The sequence below is a fragment of the Fusarium oxysporum genome, chromosome IX (assembly GCF_013085055.1).
Source record: "Fusarium oxysporum Fo47 chromosome IX, complete sequence".
Lineage (NCBI taxonomy): Eukaryota > Fungi > Ascomycota > Sordariomycetes > Hypocreales > Nectriaceae > Fusarium > Fusarium oxysporum.
The window spans coordinates 775,319-793,254 of NC_072848.1; the positions used below are offsets into that span (position 1 = coordinate 775,319).

General features: G+C 49.2%; 6 protein-coding genes across 6 annotated transcripts; 1 reads left to right on the forward strand and 5 right to left on the reverse strand.

Moving 5' to 3' along the window:
- Positions 1-857: 857 nt before the first annotated feature.
- Positions 858-1,352, reverse strand: FOBCDRAFT_206087 (uncharacterized protein; the record flags this gene model as incomplete). Its single annotated transcript, XM_054706801.1, has 1 exon — positions 858-1,352. The coding sequence occupies one exon, from the start codon at positions 1,350-1,352 to the stop codon at positions 858-860; it is 495 nt and encodes a 164-aa protein (XP_054562776.1).
- Positions 1,353-6,138: 4,786 nt separating this feature from the next.
- Positions 6,139-7,287, reverse strand: FOBCDRAFT_298042 (protein-lysine N-methyltransferase). The gene is made up of 2 exons (XM_031189588.3): positions 7,015-7,287; positions 6,139-6,953 (listed from the first exon to the last, which is right to left on the reverse strand). Exons 1-2 carry the CDS (start codon positions 7,249-7,251, stop codon positions 6,165-6,167), a joined length of 1,026 nt encoding a protein of 341 aa, XP_031033573.2. The 5' UTR covers positions 7,252-7,287; the 3' UTR covers positions 6,139-6,164.
- A 235-nt stretch (positions 7,288-7,522) lies between these two features.
- Positions 7,523-8,854, forward strand: FOBCDRAFT_230838 (ribosomal protein L23/L15e core domain-containing protein). Its single transcript, XM_031189589.3, has 3 exons — positions 7,523-7,800; positions 8,104-8,351; positions 8,413-8,854. Exons 1-3 carry the CDS (start codon positions 7,718-7,720, stop codon positions 8,490-8,492), a joined length of 411 nt encoding a protein of 136 aa, XP_031033574.1. The 5' UTR covers positions 7,523-7,717; the 3' UTR covers positions 8,493-8,854.
- On the reverse strand, positions 8,855-9,570 carry FOBCDRAFT_230839 (uncharacterized protein). The gene has a single exon (XM_031189590.3). It carries the CDS (start codon positions 9,389-9,391, stop codon positions 8,963-8,965), a length of 429 nt encoding a protein of 142 aa, XP_031033575.2. The 5' UTR covers positions 9,392-9,570; the 3' UTR covers positions 8,855-8,962.
- A 487-nt stretch (positions 9,571-10,057) lies between these two features.
- On the reverse strand, positions 10,058-14,816 carry FOBCDRAFT_298049 (uncharacterized protein; the record flags this gene model as incomplete). Its single annotated transcript, XM_031189591.3, has 2 exons — positions 10,058-14,504; positions 14,557-14,816. The coding sequence occupies 2 exons, from the start codon at positions 14,814-14,816 to the stop codon at positions 10,268-10,270; spliced, it is 4,497 nt and encodes a 1,498-aa protein (XP_031033576.2). The 3' UTR covers positions 10,058-10,267.
- Positions 14,817-15,325: 509 nt separating this feature from the next.
- FOBCDRAFT_51194 (GTP cyclohydrolase II-domain-containing protein) lies at positions 15,326-17,102 on the reverse strand. The gene is made up of 2 exons (XM_031189593.3): positions 15,736-17,102; positions 15,326-15,676 (listed from the first exon to the last, which is right to left on the reverse strand). The coding sequence occupies exons 1-2, from the start codon at positions 16,852-16,854 to the stop codon at positions 15,629-15,631; spliced, it is 1,167 nt and encodes a 388-aa protein (XP_031033578.2). The 5' UTR covers positions 16,855-17,102; the 3' UTR covers positions 15,326-15,628.
- Positions 17,103-17,936: the final 834 nt, after the last annotated feature.

Sequence of the window (17,936 nt, forward strand, 5' to 3'; positions counted from 1 at the left end):
TCCAACGGGATTTTGATGCAGCAGGGGGGAGGACTCAAGGGAGGGACGATCTTTGTGGGTAAGACGCGTGTTTTTTTCGCTATCTATTTTTTGCAATTCCAATAACAGCGAGCGGGGCCGGCCGAACGTGCATTTGGGGGAGAGGGAAGTTCGGGGTAGAGAAGTGTAATTGGATGTTTTGCATTTTGGGGTCATAGCATTCTTGGAGTTTAATGTGGTAGACCGGGTGATGATACCCGGGAATGCATTCACTTTACAGAGATGGAAGTTGAATTGATAAGATTGTTTTGCGAAATTGCATTCATTTGCATTGTTTGATGCTATCGCTAACAAGACTAACTCCTCCTCGGGAGATCTTCATGATGATAATAAACTTGTGGCGTTTTTTCATGCCTCCGAGATCCAGCGTGGCTTTCGCAAGAATGTAAATGAAAGGTTAAAAAGAAAAAGCCACGGAACGATCCCGCGATATGCAGTTGGTTCTGTAGAACCTAAAGTCAAGTAATAGACAAGAAGTGAAGACTGTGTGTAAGTGAAGTGGGTATGGGGAATAAATAAAGACGAATAGACCCCCCAAAATCGCTTTCTCGCAAAGCATGCTGTAGTATTTCCCTAGTCCGATATTGCCCAGAATGTAAGAATGTGAGCTTTTCCCTTCTCTTCCCAGCTCGAGTTGAGACCGTAAACGCCTTCGCCAATGCAAATAAAAAGACAAAAGAGAGGTATTAGAATTAATGCCAAGTTTTGTTGTGTTGGGGGGCTTATGTTTGCCACCGCGTAAGTCAACCATTGACATTGCGTGAGTATGTGTCGATATGATGTGATGGCGAAAAGAATACGAGCAAATATCTTCGGTTTTACTCGTTTCCAGAGCTTCGTCGCCTTCGTCCGCTACGAAGCTCCTTCTCAGTCTCCATGAGTCTTGTCTGCACCCATGTCCTAAACGCCCGATCGGCGCGAACACTACTGCAGTTGAGAAGCTCTGTCAAAGTGCGCTTGATACTCTCGTTGACCTCAGAGAGGCGCTGCTCCTCTGCCGAGATCTCGTAGATGGTCTCCTCATCAGGAATCGTGGTAAGTTCATTGCGGTCTTCCCAGCCGCTACACCGGGCGTGAGAGCGCGAGTGGTGTCGTCCGCTCCGGGAGTGGCGCTTCGGTGAGGGCGGGAGCGAGAGGGATGATGAGGAGGATCGGGTTGGCGATGTAGATGGTGAGGAATTGTGGGAACGGATTGACATGTTGAATTCGGGTCGGATCTGGTCGAGGCGATCGCATAGTTCTTGGTGTTGCTCTGTCAGAAGCATGTACTTCTGAAGAGCAAGGGTATATGATTGTGCGCCGGTGGATGCCATTTTTGATGCTGGACTTGTTGAATATGAAGCTGGTGTACTACTGATGCTTGATACTGATGTTGATCGGTTGTGCCCGGAGAAGAAATGGGGTCTCACGTCTAATGACGAGACCATCGAAGCGATTATGTAGTAATTGGGAGGAGGATGTATAAGATGGGGTCGCGGTTATAGTGTCGTCGCGAACACTTAGAGTCGGGTCGTCCAGTGTATAAATATTCTTATGACCTTTGACGGTGCAGTGTATCGTAAATGCAAGCTGCAATGTAAGATGTAGGTACTAGGTGTCGATCGTCGGATAATACGTCGTGGTTGCTCAAGGCTGAAGGGGGCCAATCTCAAGCTTGTATAGAAAACGTGTGGGTGGTATATGATAGGAGCTTGGAATGTCCACGATACACGAGCAGTCAACTGACTATATGTGAGAGTAAGAAGGATGAGTATGGGGAAACAAGAATTGAAGTGACGGGGGTGCTTGGTGTAGTTATACTGAAGCTTGTCGATGGATGATAAGAAGTAGTATGATGCTCATGTTACGGGGGGAGCATGGTGCTTCATTAATAAAGATATGGATTGGCACTCCCGCTAGAATAGCTGCGCTACGGTCGATGCGGTATGTAACTTACGGGAGGGGTCAGTAAATAGATTGGAACTGGACTGAACTGATCGAATTTGAGTGAAGCTTGTAGGGGTAGGTTTGAGTAGGGGTGAGTATCAAATGTACCAAGTACGAGATCCAGGTACACCAGTCCCCAAGCCTTGGAATGGGAAATGAAGGGGAATCTCCAGGTCTCAACCAGCGAGTCAGCACCAGGAACCGCCATGTCTGGAAGTAGAAAATACACTCATCATCCCCCCTGTCCACCATTTAGAGCCCTTGTCCACTGTAAGTCTAGCTCTCACACTCTGTTTTTCTCTCTCTCGTCTTGCTTGTTCATTATGAGTTAAGACCGTGTGGTTCTAGCCGCTGAACGGCAAACTTGCACTCACTGAAGCTAGCCCGAAGCCATGGGGGAGGGGGCCAGCCCCCTCCTATTGGGACACCTGGGAAATCAAGACGAGAAGGAAGAACAGGGATTGACCAGAAGATCCTGGGCAGGGCATCAAGCTTTGGTTGTGGATCCGCTGGCGATGTGACGGGATGCGCTGCGATTATGATGTGTGCGGTGGGTGGTGTGAAGCCCTTTTTTTAGACTGGCCTAACTTCCACTGTATTCAGGTTGGCACAGTGTTATTCCCAGCTCTTGAAGCTCTTGAACAGAATGGAAGGGTCTGATAAGTTCTCACCGGGTTCTTTGGGTTGGGTTACTTTGGTGAGTTGTCGTTGACAACGTTAATCGCCGTGTGGCTCTCGCGCCATCATCCACCTCAATGAGCATGATTTCAGATGTTGATATCGAGACATTTCATGTCTTGCTATTCCCAGAAACGGTTGGTTGCTTACAAGCTCACCCAACTAGCAGCTAACCGATGTTCCAGGACATGAGACAGCGAGGTTTTTGTTATTCATAAGTCTTCGATTCAGACTCGATCTAGAGCTCTTTTCCTTGTTTGATGTTACTGTAGATATACCATAGCGTACGTGGAAAGTGGATTGAATCCCCATTGATATGGAGACGCAAACACGTTCGTCTTGCTATGCTTCCCCGGTTGAGCCCGGTCCGGAGTTTGAGCGAGATACAGTAGATATGGCTGCTATTGAAGCACCATGCAGCACTTGCCAAAGGTAGGCAAGAATACTGGGACCTCTATTCTACGCGATAAAAATACTTAGGTAAACTATCATAAGTTTAGGGGCTTCTTTGACGAGTTTATTTTGGCAGCTTAATTTAAGGTCTGAAGTTTTCTTGCTCCCCGGGGCTTGCCTGCTTACTGCACACTATACGAATATTGATTGCTTGGCAGCGACATCTCCTCCAATAAAGTACAGCACCGAAGCTGTCAATTCCCCCTCACGTCCTCATGCGATTGATAGTGTTCTACAAAGAGCAACTCTTATGTAAAATAACTCGCCCAATTCTTGTGCCGAGGACTTTGTGGCGCCGGGGATAGTAAATGGTGCCCGTGCCATGGACGATTGGTGTTGAGCCCTTTAATTCCTGACCGGCATTCTCACAAAAAAACAGTGGATTCTGCTTCTCCAGGTCTTTTACAATCTCTGCAGCTTACAAGAGATCCTTTCCCTGGGGTCACCGCCTGACCCCACGTGCAGAATATTCTGCAGCCGGTGAAAACAAGTGATTGCCTGATAAACAGAACGTTGCAGTAGTTCCAAAAACCGGCAATGCAAGAAGAGGTCACGATGGGAAAATGCGGCGTGTTTGATGATATCCGCACGTACTCTAGATAGAGGATTTGCACATGGAGGGCTTGGGTGCTGCACTGTGCCGCTGAGCTGGGGTGATAAGGCACTCCAATTCCAATTCAGTGGTGAATGGATGCCCTGTTTCCCGGGCTGCAACCCTTCCCCTCACTCAAAACTGTAAAGCAGTTAGAAACGGCTACAGACGGGAGTTTTTCGTGGGTTGATAACGAGATATCGTGGGGTGATTTGGTGTTGCGAACAGGTTCCATCGTGACGAATTGCCCGGCTGCTTGCGGACTTGATACAGCTATGGAGAAAGAAACTGTAACAGAACAGTACAACGCGTAATCCCCAATTCCCCGTCCTTGAAAAAGTTGTGGACTCTTGCTTGACCCTTGTATCCTCACGATAACGATTGAGGTGCTGTCCCCGGCTGCAGAGTAAATTGAAGGTCAAGGATAAGCCCCTGCAAGAGTAGAGCTCTTCCCGAAATAAACAAGGGAGCTTAAGATGAGACGAAAAATATACATTCTGAGTATATTTTCGTTCTTTTCCTTGTTTCACATCACAACTCAACGCAATTCAATTGATGCAACATGGATCATCAGTTGATTTTCAGGGGCGTTGCTCTCTCTCGTCGTGATCGACTTGCTTGCATAGCCGATTGCCGACAGATTGGTGGGAAAAGACACATGACGTTTCAAACACCAACATCACCTCATTCAAGTCCGCAAAAAGGAAGGTTTTTTTTCTGGGGAATTCAATCGTAATCAACACGAAACCTGTCGATAGCTCTTCGTTGATCACATTTGTGGCTCAGAGCTTGAGCAAGCTTTCACCTGATCTGCTAGTTCATGTCAATCGATCACCGGAAACAAAGACCACAAAACTTCCGATAAGAAGCTTTCTCACGTATGTCTAATCGGATCGGCTTTGCATACAAGGCAGAAACGTTGACTGCCATTTCGTCGCCTTTGATTCGTTCCATGATGTAAGTGTTTCTCGGCAAACTACACTTTTCTGTCTAGGGTAATCGTCAGTGTGTGTCATTCACGGCTAGGAAAGTCTCTTTTTGATATGCCCATTACGCAAGTGGTATGAAGTCTTGAGCATCAAGTGACGATGAGCAAAAGCTTCTGTTTGGATCGTGCTACACTCTGTACGCCTACGACGTACATCGACGTAGTATCAGGGCATTGAGGTTGTGTGTCAGTCTGCTTTTCAAGACAACTCATCTCCTCCATCGTCATTTTCAACTCCTCCTTCAACGGACAGCCTCAAGAGGCAGATCACCAATTGATAGAGCACAGTGCAAAGTTTGTACCATTTAGAACTTCAGTCTATTTGAAGACATTATCAACATTCACACAGTCTTCTCAGCACTACTCCCCGCTAAGAAGGCGAGTGCAATGACGGACTATCGACAGTCTGAATAATAGTGTCGTGCCGGAGCGTACATTCCAGCCCGCGGCCTCCAGCGTCACTCTCCCGAACCTACTACACCCAGATCGTCTTCAAGTTGAGGCCACTGATCCCGTGGCTCTTTGTCCGTTCATCCCCAAGGGTGCCACGTTCTTGGCTGGTAAGAGAGTAACACCCTGGGGCACCTGACCAACTTGACGGGATTCCAACTACCAACAGGATAATAAGCACCTGTCGCCATCGAGCGCGGGGCAAAGCCAATCATCAGCCCAGATCGCCTGCTTGTCAGCTTCTAGATTGTGCCCTCTGGAGCCAACCCTTTTCGCTCTTCCCCGCAACTCAAACCCAACTGCCTTCAGGGGTCTCGGAGGCTGATTCTGGCGTTCTATTTGAGCATCCGATGGCCTCGAAAGCCTAGGCCAACTTGTAGTGCGGTTCTGTACCTGGGGGGCAACAAAGTTGTTGGGGAGTTTGCCATGTCTTCAATCTGTGCAATTGAGCATTTCTTCAAGGCAAACAGAAGTCTGATGAAGAGGTTCATCGGGTCGGCTAACCGTGGGCCCATGCTTTGAGCCAAGGTTCAGACGTATCATCATGGTTGACATGCAGTGGTGTGACTTTTCCCCATATCCGAGCACAAGTGACATATCAAGATCATGCAATTGCTATACCCGTTGCATCCGAGTCTTCAAATCTCTGATACGTCAAAAATCCCATGACAAATACAGCCAGCCGAGCGGCACCTAGCCACGAACCGCATGGCCACAGCGCTTATCGTGAGCCGATTATCACTTCAGTGGCACGACGCTTTACGACCAAGTCTCTGTCTAGCCGTGATGTGTTTTCTGTAACAATAGTTTGGCAGTTGAGTCGTTCAGCTTTTGTGCTTTTTTTGGATCTCCCGAATTATCAAGATGCCGCATTCTGTATAGATAATTCATGGTGAGACATCCGAATGTCGCTGGTTGACGCCGACTTCTTAACTGGAATGCAGAGGAGTTTTCCCTTTGGCAGACTGCGCTATCCTAGCTCCCGCCCTCTATTGACATGAATTGAGTATAGTGTCGCCCTGGATTCCAGGGGCCCGGTTACGTTCTGGAAACTTTGCAGATATGGATAGCGACATTATCGTTGTAAAAAGGCCCTTGTTGAACTTCCCACTTTGGGATTGGGAATTGTATCACCTCGACGGCGAGTCCGTTAGCTTGGCACTGGTCCAAGAACGCTTGAAACGTCTTCTCGTTTCGTTGTGTCGCTGAGATGAAAACCTCCACATGTGGATGAAGGTCAAATACCTCACGCAGAGTCCCGATCAGGGCTCTGATTACGCTCTTGTCGTAAGTAATATCGGCGCCTAGCACGACATCAATAGGACGTCCACCATTCCATTTCTCCTCTTCGGTGCCCATGAGTGCATGTCCCCATTTGACGTCCATTGGGGTTACTTGAATGGAATCTTGAAGCTCATTGAGGAAAAGGTTATCGGGGAGATTGTTGATCACATCGTCAGAGCCATCTGATGCTATGACATGTTGAGAGTCGAGAAAGTTGGCGCAAAGAATAGAAAGATATCCTGTACCAGCTCCTAGTTCCAAGACTCGCTTTCCCTTGACAATGTGTCTGTTCTGGCTAAGGTATGACCCCAAGTGAAGGGCAGCCTCCCACGTGCGTAGACCAGTGGTCCCTGAGCCTGAGATGAGAGAATGGTTCTCAAGAAGGGTGATATGAGGCGCCTGCGGGCTTGGCTCTGAGTTGTCTTCACATAACTCAGAGAGATGGTATGTGACATAGGACTTTTGTTGAGCAGAAGTGGCTTCTGAAGGCAATGGGTTTGCAAGAAAGAGTGAAAGTGCAGACATCAAGTCATCAGATACGCCCTGGGTATGTTAGTAAATGATACGAGAAGGAGACAGAGTGATGTTAACGACGATGACTTACATACTCTTCCCAGTCATCAATGCTAGCTTCAATTCTGGACATGAGCTCTTTGAGAACTCGAAGCTGAAACCGTGGAGGAGGTCCATATCTCACGGCTCCATCAGCGAATAACCTCTCATAAAACGCATCTTGAACTTGAGAAGTCTTCAACAGTGAAGCTTCTGGATAGTCCAAGTCAGACTGGAGCTGGAGATACTGATGACAGAACCGGTCAACTTGTTTGGAGCTTGACGACATTTTGGAGGCGAATGGAACCGTTGTTTTCAATTTTGTTGGTTTCGTATATTTCGTATAAACTACGTGAGAGACATCCTGGAATCATCGCAGACAACAACTCAATTGTGGACTTGGAGTGGCCTGACGACACTATCTCCACCAAAGACTGGAGTTGAAACTTGGACATCTCCAACTTGAGAGGCCGAAGCCTTTCGTAATATCCGACTATTCCCAGGCTCACTCGCCCGAACATTGTCCGAGATCCCCTCCACGTGATTTCGACGAAAAAAAACCCTTGTGTGCTTGCGCCTCAGAATCGAGGCATCAAATCGCGCACAAGCGCAACGAGATTAGGGTTGGACCAAATTAAGCGACCAAAGTTGGATTTTCAGTGTGACAACTTCATCAACCGAACGATCTCACCCATCAACGCCCAGTCTCTCCACCGTCAACTAACCCCCAGAGACCATCACGACAATCGGCAAAAATGGCGGACAACGACTCCCCCGTCACCCTCCGAACTCGCAAGTTCATCCGCAACCCTCTGCTGGGCCGTAAGCAGATGGTCGTGTGAGTGATACCCTCAGATTCTTGATGATACGTCTCCATATTGCGTCTGCCGCACCGCGCGGTTGCTGCTTCGTCGATACCATCACCTGAGTCGATGCTTGAACTCGCCTGCCTCTTTTTCCCCGCTCGATATATCGCTGTTCTGCACGATTCTACGCCACATAACGAATTTATCGAAAACACGTTCAGAAATTGGGACAGGCGGGCATAAAGCATCGATGATGGGATACGATGGGACACGACATAGGGCCTATCATTTTGTGCTTGGGAACTCTTGGGCTGACCGGCGATTGCGTTTAATAGTGACATCCTCCACCCCAACCGTGCCAACATCTCCAAGGAGGAGCTCCGTGAGAAGCTCGGTTCTCTCTACAAGGCCCAGAAGGACCAGATCTCCGTCTTCGGTCTCCGAACCCAGTTCGGTGGCGGCAAGACCACCGGCTTCGCTCTCGTCTATGACTCCCCCGAGGCCATGAAGAAGTTCGAGCCCCAGTACCGATTGGTGCGGGTTGGTCTCGCCACCAAGGCCGAGCGTGCCTCCCGACAGCAGCGTGCGTTTCACCACAATCATCAGAGTTCAGAGGGGTTAGTCAGGCTGACAGACAACTACAGGCAAGCAGCGCAAGAACCGACAAAAGACCCTCCGTGGTACGGCAAAGGTCAAGGGTGCCAAGGCCAAGAAGGAGAAATAAACGACTCGATGACTTGGCTTGGGCTTGTGTATATCCTCGGGCTGGTTGGGGAGCAGCTATGGCTGCGTGCATGCGGTGGTGCGTCCATTTACGGTCCATCCTCGTCGGCGTCGGCATCGGCATAGGGTACAGGGACTTGCTGGGCGGATGGCGGGGGGCTATTCTGGACTCGATGAGGAGGATTGCTTTCACCGGCGTCTTTTCTCAATTACACTAGCATGAAATCAATGGTGTTCTTCGGGTTTCGGACCAAAATCAAAAATAACAACGTCTCTGGTTTACGCGGGTTTTCACTACTTGGCTCTACGGTTCGTGAATGCATGACTCATGACTTTATATCACTGCGAAAAGAAGGTATGCGAGAAATACGGAATGTTTCTAATCAATTATATGCCGCCCAGCAGCAAGAGGGTATCAACATATCTATCCAAAACTCCAAACTCCACCCAATGCATCTTCAAATCAACTCTTCACCACAATCCTCCATATATCAACATCGCCAACCCCAATGCGATTCCAACGACGACCTTCCAGTGCACAATCTCAGCTTGTCGGCCCTCAGCGCCAGCCTTGTACACGGGGATATGCCATCCACAGCGCTCCTTTCCATCTCTCGTCTTGCATTCGTAGTAAGTTGTTTGCCCCCAGCCCATGCTCGCCAATTGTTCTGCTTGATCGGGGGCAGCTGTGACGGAAGGGTTGAAGACAGATGGGTTGGCGTTGTTTCTCTCTTGTCTCTCTTCGAAGAATGAACCGCCTGGAAGAACCGGAAGACCTGTTGTGTCTGGGAGGCCGGGTGAGAGTGTAGGTGCAGGTTGAGGCTCTGGTGTCTGAGTGGGTAGACAGAGGCCCATACTCAACATAGCGAGAAGGGTAAAGATGTAGTTGAGAGGCAACATGATTGCGGTATTGTTTCTCTTTAAAGTCGGTATGCTTTTATATCAAGATATTCCGTGTGAGTTGGTTGATTTCTGGGCAAAGTGGTAGATAATCGCCTCAACAGGTTGATCTCGTCGTTATATACCCGTCTTAACCAAACGGTTCACAGTTCTCCAATGAACACAACAGCAGTAGTCACAATTTCACAAAGCAGAATAAGTTTAAAAAAAGGACCGACAAACCTCACGTTCCATACCCCGAACAATATACTTATATCTCCCCAAGACAGCCCCATGATGAACATTCAAACCACGCGACAATAGCCAACAGGTTCTCAATAAAAAGTGCTCATGAGACGCTAGAACAGAAACAAAAATTAGGCTTAACTGGTAAATTCCAGGCAAGATGCGAAAAGATGGTGGGTTGTTTCGCTGCATCATCTGCTCGCTCAAACAACTTGGTTGGCTGAGGTGCGCTGCTCGTGATGCAGCTAGGACTGCGCTGAGACAGGCACTGGGGCTAAAGGACGGGTTCGTGATGGTCCTCACATGAGACGCTGGGCATTAAGAATGAGAAGGAGAATAATCATTTGAGTTTCGTGAATCTTGGCTATTTTTCAAGCTCGTTTCTTGTTTCTTGTTTCTTTGCTTGTTTTATTAAGGTGCAGATTTTAACCAGCTTCATCCTTTGTCTTGAGCCATACGCTGGGCTGACACGCTATGCTTCCCCAACGCCATGTTCCCTGAAATACAGAATGCTTTGATACATAATTTCCCTCACCAATCCTTTTCATACCCCTGCTGCTCGAACTGAAATAAGGCGATGGAGCGCCCGATGCAAAAGATCCTTTCTCAACCGTTCCAGTACTTCCATAACTTGGAACCATCCTGTGTCTGTCAGAACCTTCGTGTTGTCTTCCTACGACCCTTGATCTGACTATAGGCACTCGTCAACACCTCTTGAGCCAGTGAAGCAGATGTCTGTCTGCGTGTAGTTCGGCTTTGTACATTTGTCGTCTTCTTCGCATCCGTCGCGGGTAGGCCCTTTCCCCGGCTTCGCGTGTTGACTTCACTATGTTTCTTCTGCACCCAACCTGAACCCTGTGGCAATGGAGAATCCTGATAAGTTTCGTCTTCGCTGTCTTGGGCATAGTCCTCGGTATACTGTACTGATAGTGGACTAGAGCTCAGTTCGATAACCTGGCTGCCCTCTGGGATGACGAACTGTGATTCTTGCTTCACTTTCTGAGATGTCGCTGGTGTCGCAACATGCTTAGCCTCAGATGCTTCAGGCTTCGATCCCTTGCTCTTGAACGAGCATATCAGGGGACTCTCCTTTTGAGATTCAGGCTGTGTCGCATTTGGAAACAAGCTCCGTAAAGATTTGTTGCGATCAGGTGAACGACCAGGCTCCTCACCCTCGTCCAACTTTCGCATCGCCTCTTCATAATCCCCATCTTTCTTTTCGGACTTTATGAACCGGGGCACTGACATTTGACTGAACTTCAGAGGACTTTGTGTTTGCCTTGCTGTATGAAAAATTCCCTCCAGTGAGGGAAAGGGACTGCTGCTTCTCAGGCGGGATTCGTCCGTCACTTGTGGGCTGGCGGTTCTCCCGTGAGGATCATCAACTATGCCCCCTTCGACTGTTTCTTCAATTCGCTCCTCTGGTAGGTCGTCAAGGCCGCTGACTGATGGGGGTTGCCGTCCACTGCGAACGCTACCCGCAGATGAGGGCACCACCAACAAACGATGGTCGACAAGTGCGTCGTCTTTTGTCGGCAGTGGTGGCAGATCCGGTGAGGGTATAGTATCAGGAATAACTGCGTCCCAGCTACCTTGGACTGTCGGTACCGACTCTCCTTCAGAATCCTTTGCATCCTTTGCTCCATCCGACTCATCGATCTCTGGCTTCTCTCTCTCCCCGTTATCTTTTTTACCCTTACCTGAATCACGCGACAAAAGAGATTGCAACCGGGACACGGATGCTTGCATAGATTCCTGTAGTTGGAGAGGACTGTCAATTTTACTCAACCCAGCAGGCTGAACAAAGCTGCTGATCAGACTGTCGTTTCCGGAAGCCGTAAATTCAAGTCGTGGTGGTTGCTGACCAGAAGGGATCGATATTGACTTGTCGGTTCCTGAGGGTTTCCCTTCAGTTTCCTGTTCCTTCAAATCGGCCTCCACCTCGGCTCTCACTTTCTGCGTATCTAACTCCTCAGCCATAGTCTCATCGGGATCTGTTCTCGCGCTAACCTTGTTGTCCGCCGTGGAATTTCCATTCTGTACGGGTTTGTTCTGTTCGGCCTGAAGCTTTATGCTCTTAGCAGAAGTCTCCAGCATAGCAGGTGGCGGTGCTGGCTGGACCAGTCTCGGGTCGGACATTTCTGCCCACGGAATCTCTCTTCGGCCGTCGTCCTCTTCATCTTCATCAAGGTCTGGTGCTTCGAACTTTGCATAAATCCGTTGACCTGTGTGTTCGTCGTATTCCTTATCGTTTCCCTCTCGGTCCCTCTTCGCTAGAAGGACATGCATGCAGTTGTCCTCGCTGATCGAAAGGATAAGCCCGGTCATGGGTACCATTTCGGGCTGCCAGTTGGTCGCCTTGGACATGAGTAACTGCTTCCAGGTGGCAACCATTCCTGGCTTCATGTCGGACAGCGTAAGGCCGGGGAGCGTACTGATATCTGAGGGCAGCGAAGGGAGATCATCTGTGTCTGTAAACTGACTCTCCTCGGGGCGATGCTTGGTTGGAATGTCATCATAATTCAATACAATATCTTCATCACCGTTCGCTCCTGTCCCACCAAAAGAACCCTCGGGTGACTCCTCTTCGTCGTATTCTCCGTCATAGCCACCTTTGTTTTTTCGCTTCTTGTTCTTTTTCTTCTTCCCTTGACTGTTATCGTTCCACTCTTCACCACCATTCCATTGCTGAGAATCCTCTTCGTAGTAGCTCTCATCGTTGAAATTTTGCGATGCTCTCTTTCTCTTCCTCATTGATCCATATTGTTGCTGAGGGTCCCATCGCTGTACGAATGGGAATGGTGGCTCACTCAACACAACATCGTCATGACAGCATTCGACAGCTCGGTAAGAAATCTTCTTTCGCCATGCTTCAGGATCTTCATCCGGTTGCTCTTCTGCTGGTTTGTCATCGTTGACCTTGGCTTCTTCAGCCTGAACTCGAGGATTTTGCAGAGGCTTCACATTCTTCATTAGACTGTCGCGAAGCTTGTCTTCATCCGCTTTGGTCTTTGGGTTCTTTAATCCAAGAGCACCGAGGAGAAGTCGTCGTCCGGCTCCCATGTCGACTTTGTGGCGGCGCTGAGCCGGGGCAGGCTCTTCTTCGACTGGGGTTGCGTCTTGGCTCGTAGTGACGGCTGGTGTTTCCTCTTCGACTTCGACTATCATAGGTCTGGCCTCCTTGTTTGGTGCGTCCTTGGGTGGGCTTGGGTCATCCCCTTGCTCATCACTCACGGCACTGAGAAGTGCCCGCTTTCGAGCCAGAAGCTCAACTTCCTCGCTTGCAGTACCATTGACAGACGGCTGAGATTGTGTATTATCCAGGGCCTGCATAGCCTTGAGTCTCTTGGCGTCTCGTTTCCGGGCATTCCTCTTCTGCGTCTTCGCCAGCCCAGTTCCAGGCGGCTTCGGCCCTTGAGCGGGTTCGGGTGCTGCTTTGACAGTTTGGCCATTGGTCTTGGGCTCGGAGTTTTCTGGAGCTTGCGGTTGCTTCGTTTGAGGCTGCTTTTTTGATGAAATCTCCTCGGGCTCTGACTCCGAATCGGATTCACTTGAGCTGGAGTCTGAGTCGCTTGAACTGTCGCTGCTGTCATCCGAGTCACTTTCAGCGGAGTCTTTGGTAGCCTCAGCGCCCTTGCTTGAATCGGAACTAGAATCTGAATCCGAATCAGAGTCACTCGAGTCGGAGTCTTCAGAGTCTTCCTGGGTGGTGTTGGCTGGCCGTGAAGGTGTCTGGGCCGGGACATCAGAGTCGTCACTTGAATCGTCGTCCGGATCGTCGTAGTCACTGTCCGATTCTGAATTCGATTTCTCCTCCATATCCACGTCAGAGTCAGAATCAGAATCGGAGTCAGAGTCTGAACTACTGCTGGAGCTCGATGCATCTTCCTCCTCATTAGGGACTTCAGTAACCAAAGGTCTTGATGTCTGGTTCTGCGACACGCGTGGCGTACTAATAGGCGCTGCCTCTTCTTCAATCTCTTGAATCAATGGGCGTGTTGTGTCCTTAGTCTCCGCCTGACCAGGGAGGAGTAATATTCGATCTTCTGGGTCTTCATCTTCACTAGGCTGGTCGAGATTGAGTGACGGCGCATCTGAGAGCCCGGGGCCTAGAAGAACTCGTTCAAGCGCTTCATCGTAGCTGATCACGGGCTTGTTGGCTTCGGACAGTTTTTCGTATGTTTTTCGCAGATCCTTGTTTTGGTTCAATTCGTTTTGCAGCGTGGAAACTGGAGTCAGGGGAAATGCAGCTCGCAGAGCAGTGATCTTGTCGAGCCACGACACGTCGAACCCGTGTGTAGGCAGAAGTGCTTGTGGATCTTGGCTGTTGTCTCCCGAAAGAAGGGTTTCCTGTTCCTTAGCAGGCGTTTGCTCGACTATGGCATTGTCTTCTTGCAGAAGTCTCAGCTCGTCAGAAAGATCCGCATCCAAGTTGTCCTCGTCGCTACCTTCAGCGTCGTCTTCATCCTCCTCGTCGACCGCAGACTCTGCGTGAACTTCTTCTATAGGCTGAAAATCGTTTTCGTCGTCAAGGTCTTCATCCTCGTCCTCTTCTTCGAGTTGATCGCCGTCCACAAATCTTGCTCTCAAGCGAACACTGCCCGGTTCCTCCAGTTCAGGGGGTACAGAGTCTTTCAGCAAGAGCTGCTCTGATTGGTCTTCTTCGTCCGCATATGAACCATCATCGTCGTCTTCGTCGAGCTCTTCTTCGTGTGTGATACGTGCTCGTTTTCGAGGGGGTAGGTCAAGTGCTGGGCGATCGCGTGGCGCCCTTAACCACGGCCTTCCAAAAGCAAGTCCATCGATAAGATGCTTTCCATCGTAGGATATTTGGTGTCGGCCGCTGAGTCTTCGTCGTCTTAAATCATCGGTAGAAAGTGATCTTATTCTGTGAAACTGTTAGTATGCGAAAACATCGGGGGAAGAGCTGCAGGTCATACAAAACTTGGTCATCCTCTTTCAAAACTTTGCCGACGGGCTGAAAATGTAGCAGCTCGAAACTATCGCCCTTGCCATCATACAGCTCGACAACATAGTCCTCAAGACCCCAGTCGCCACTCTCAAGCGGCACTACCTCATTGACCAGCGCGAGGAGCCTAGCCACAGTCAAATCGTCGTTTGCGACGCAAGGCCAGACGAGCTTAACGTCGGGGACGGCATGTCTGCGGATGACGAGCCGCAAACGAATCGTCGTGGACATTATGGGAGGTTTCTTTTGTACCCTATGATAGCATGATTATATTAAAGTCGCAAAGGAAAAAAGAAGAACTAATGCGGTGTGAAAATGCGAAAATCGGCGCGAAAAGAAGTTGAAGGTGCGATTTTGAGAAGCTTGACACGCGCCGGCAAAGAAAAGAGCTAGGCCTGGAAAATCGTCACAGCAGCTCCTTCAACGGCAAGGCCCGATCCACTATCAACGACAACCGTTTAGGATCGACCATTTCGGAAATGAAAGTGCAGAAAGGATATTAAGCTATCGAATATCGAGTTGTTACCCATTTTCTAGCGAATAGTTGCATAGCTTGAGATTCTATCGCTATTTACTGGCTCAAATTATTCTTAAATCCTCAAAGACATCTCGTTTCCAAGAAAGTGGGTGTGGGTGTAAATATGAACCTCTAATGCCAATCCAACACCAATGGAATTAGATCATCAGGGTACAAAGCCAAAGTTGTTCCATTCCTGGATAGCGAGCATCTTGTTCTTGTAAACACATTGAGGTTTGGGCAAAAAAGAAAAGTCTTATGATAAATGATAACAACCTTATGATGTAATCAGCTTCTGGTATCCTGAGCCTGTACACCAACAATGCACCAGTGATTGCAAGTCATGATGCAAAGCGCAGCTCCCGAACATATTGGGTGTGTGTTTTGTCTACATATACATCAAGCTCCTGCCGCCAACGCCGTCAATCAATCCCAAAGAACGACGATAAACTCCATTCAATGATGACAAGAGCTCCTGGCCAAACAACATCTTCCATATTGGTATATTTCGTTATGTCTTGATAGTCTACTGTGGGAGCGCTGCCATATCGAGCATATGGCCCATTTTCTCGATCTAAGATCCATTGTTAGCTGACAGCTTATAAGGAGCTGGTCTGTCTTGTTATAACATACCTTCGTCTTAAGATAGCCCTCCACCTCTTGGCTCCTGAACCCTCCCCGACCCTTCCAGGACAGAGGAACCATAGCCACACGCTCCCTGACCACAACCTCCCTATTAGGGCCCTCAACCGCGCGAATCTTGTCAGGATTGTTGGTCAACAATCGAACCTCTGGCTGTCCAAGATCAAGCAACATAGCCGTAGCCAAGCCATAGCTTCGAGCATCAGCAGGATGGCGCAACAACAAATTCGCTTCAACAGTATCAGATCCCAAATCCTGAAGATTATAAGCCTTGAGCTTCTCGCCAAGACCAATTCCACGACCTTCCTGTCGCAGATAAATAATAATACCGCCGGCCTTGTTACCAGGTAGACTCATCAGACGAGCAGCTTCGTCGAGTTGTTCTCCGCAGTCGCATCGCGCTGACCATGCTGTCTCACCCGTGTAGCACTCGGAGTGAATTCTCACCAGGGGAGGCTGGTCTGACGGCTGCGGTGGTTGTTGCTCTTGAGGCGCTGCTGACTCGACACCACTGGTTGTGCGACCGGGGAACAGTCTACCTGTGTATGCGCCGCGCACCATGCGGTCCATCTCAGTCTCGCCCTCTCGAACAGCATCCAGACTCTTACTTCGGATATTGTTGCCAAACACAATAGCAAGGTGTTCCTTGTTATCCACATTGTTGGTGTACAGGTGCAAGAACATCTCGGTGCCTGCTACCGTGGGAATACGGGCACGAACAATGCACTCAACCTCCGGGAGAGTCTGGAGGAGCTTGGGTTTCTTGGATCCGCATCCTCCGGAAGGAATGGAGCTATCGACGGGAACACCGCGAAGGCCGGCAGTCGACGGTGTAGAAGTTCCGGGTGTAGAGGGGGGTGTGAATGATGGCGAGAGCAGTGAAGGCGGAGGTTCTTGGCCGATCGGCGTCTCGGGATCGGGGTGGGCGGAGACGGAAGCGGAGGCGGGAGTGGAGGGAGCGGGGGAGAGTGACAATGAGTCTATGGATTGCTCAAGGGATTGTTCGTTGTGCGAGGTAGAAGCATCTGCGGCCTCTGTCTTGGGAGAGTAGAAGGAGGGCAGAGCTGAGCTGGAGCCCGCCGGTGAGCCTGTCATGGTATCAGACGGCATGTTCTGGCTTGAGGCGGGCAAGGACGGCGCCGCGATCGGGTTTTGGGGGATTCGGATTCAAGTGTCGCAAACTCGGGCGGAGCGGTTCGCTAAATGCGATTCGATCGGTGGGAGGTAAAGTCGTTGTTACAGAGAGCGGGAGAGAGGTAATTGGGTATACAGAATGGCCGTGTGTAGCCTGTTGTGTTGAAGCAATGGATTGAGTAGTGTAATTCTGTGTATGGCGATAGTTTGCGGAACCATGACTTGATAGAATGGTGGGGTTGCTTGAATTCAAGGGTACAAAACGGGGTTGGTCTCATTAGTCATCGGTTTCTACGACATTTCCATCGCGCGCGCTCATGACAATTTCACCGCGGGGTTGGACCCTGATTATATCCGCGAGAATATGCGATTATGCCTTGATAGAACGATCAATGATATCAGGTCAACTATTGAGATTGATAAGATATAACATTCGTCAAGAACATATTCCGTATTATCAAAATGCTTACAATACTGCTTCGGCCGTGAGGACGGGACTTGCACGGGATATGCCTCTAGAGAACCTCGGCGAAAGCGGCCGAGGCCGGCGAGCGGGGCGCCGTTGACGGGAGTCTCTGTCAGCATTTCCAATCCACCAATGATTCTGAGTCAGTAACCGAAACATGCGGATAATCATCCGCTCCTCATGTGAACTCTTCCAGTTGTGCTGTCGGGTAGGGGAATTCCGCTATATATAAGAACCAGTATGTCATTGCGAGTTGATTGACTCGAATAATGACGTCTTTGACTTTCCAAGCTTTGAGTTGTTGTCATGATCAATAAACTTGGTGACCAAAGTAAAAGGTTGAGTTCGTTCGGCCTCAATGTATTAATTGAAGCTATTCCAATATGTCACACGACTTCAAAGGTATATATGTAACACACAACCAAGACTGGGGAATCACATAAGGAACAAATACAGCAGAGATTATTTGCCAATGTTTGATAAGTCACCAGTGGCATGAAGCTGTGCAATTCCTATAGATGAACCTTCTGACTCTCGAAAATGAAGAGCTTTAGGGTAAGCCAGTACCATGGCGTTGACAAACTCATTCCAA

Bases quoted from the DNA above. Each gene is read 5' to 3' on its own strand.
- FOBCDRAFT_230838 (XM_031189589.3), top strand. From the start codon at position 7,718: ATGGCGGACAACGACTCCCCCGTCACCCTCCGAACTCGCAAGTTCATC. The intron at 7,801-8,103 runs GTGAGTGATACC...TGCGTTTAATAG, and splicing joins GGCCGTAAGCAGATGGTCGT to TGACATCCTCCACCCCAACC. The intron at 8,352-8,412 runs GTGCGTTTCACC...AGACAACTACAG, and splicing joins GCGTGCCTCCCGACAGCAGC to GCAAGCAGCGCAAGAACCGA.
- FOBCDRAFT_230839 (XM_031189590.3), bottom strand. From the start codon at position 9,391: ATGTTGCCTCTCAACTACATCTTTACCCTTCTCGCTATGTTGAGTATG.
- FOBCDRAFT_298042 (XM_031189588.3), bottom strand. From the start codon at position 7,251: ATGTCGTCAAGCTCCAAACAAGTTGACCGGTTCTGTCATCAGTATCTC. The intron at 6,954-7,014 runs GTAAGTCATCGT...TAACATACCCAG, and splicing joins TTGATGACTGGGAAGAGTAT to GGCGTATCTGATGACTTGAT.
- FOBCDRAFT_51194 (XM_031189593.3), bottom strand. From the start codon at position 16,854: ATGCCGTCTGATACCATGACAGGCTCACCGGCGGGCTCCAGCTCAGCT. The intron at 15,677-15,735 runs GTATGTTATAAC...AATGGATCTTAG, and splicing joins AGGGCTATCTTAAGACGAAG to ATCGAGAAAATGGGCCATAT.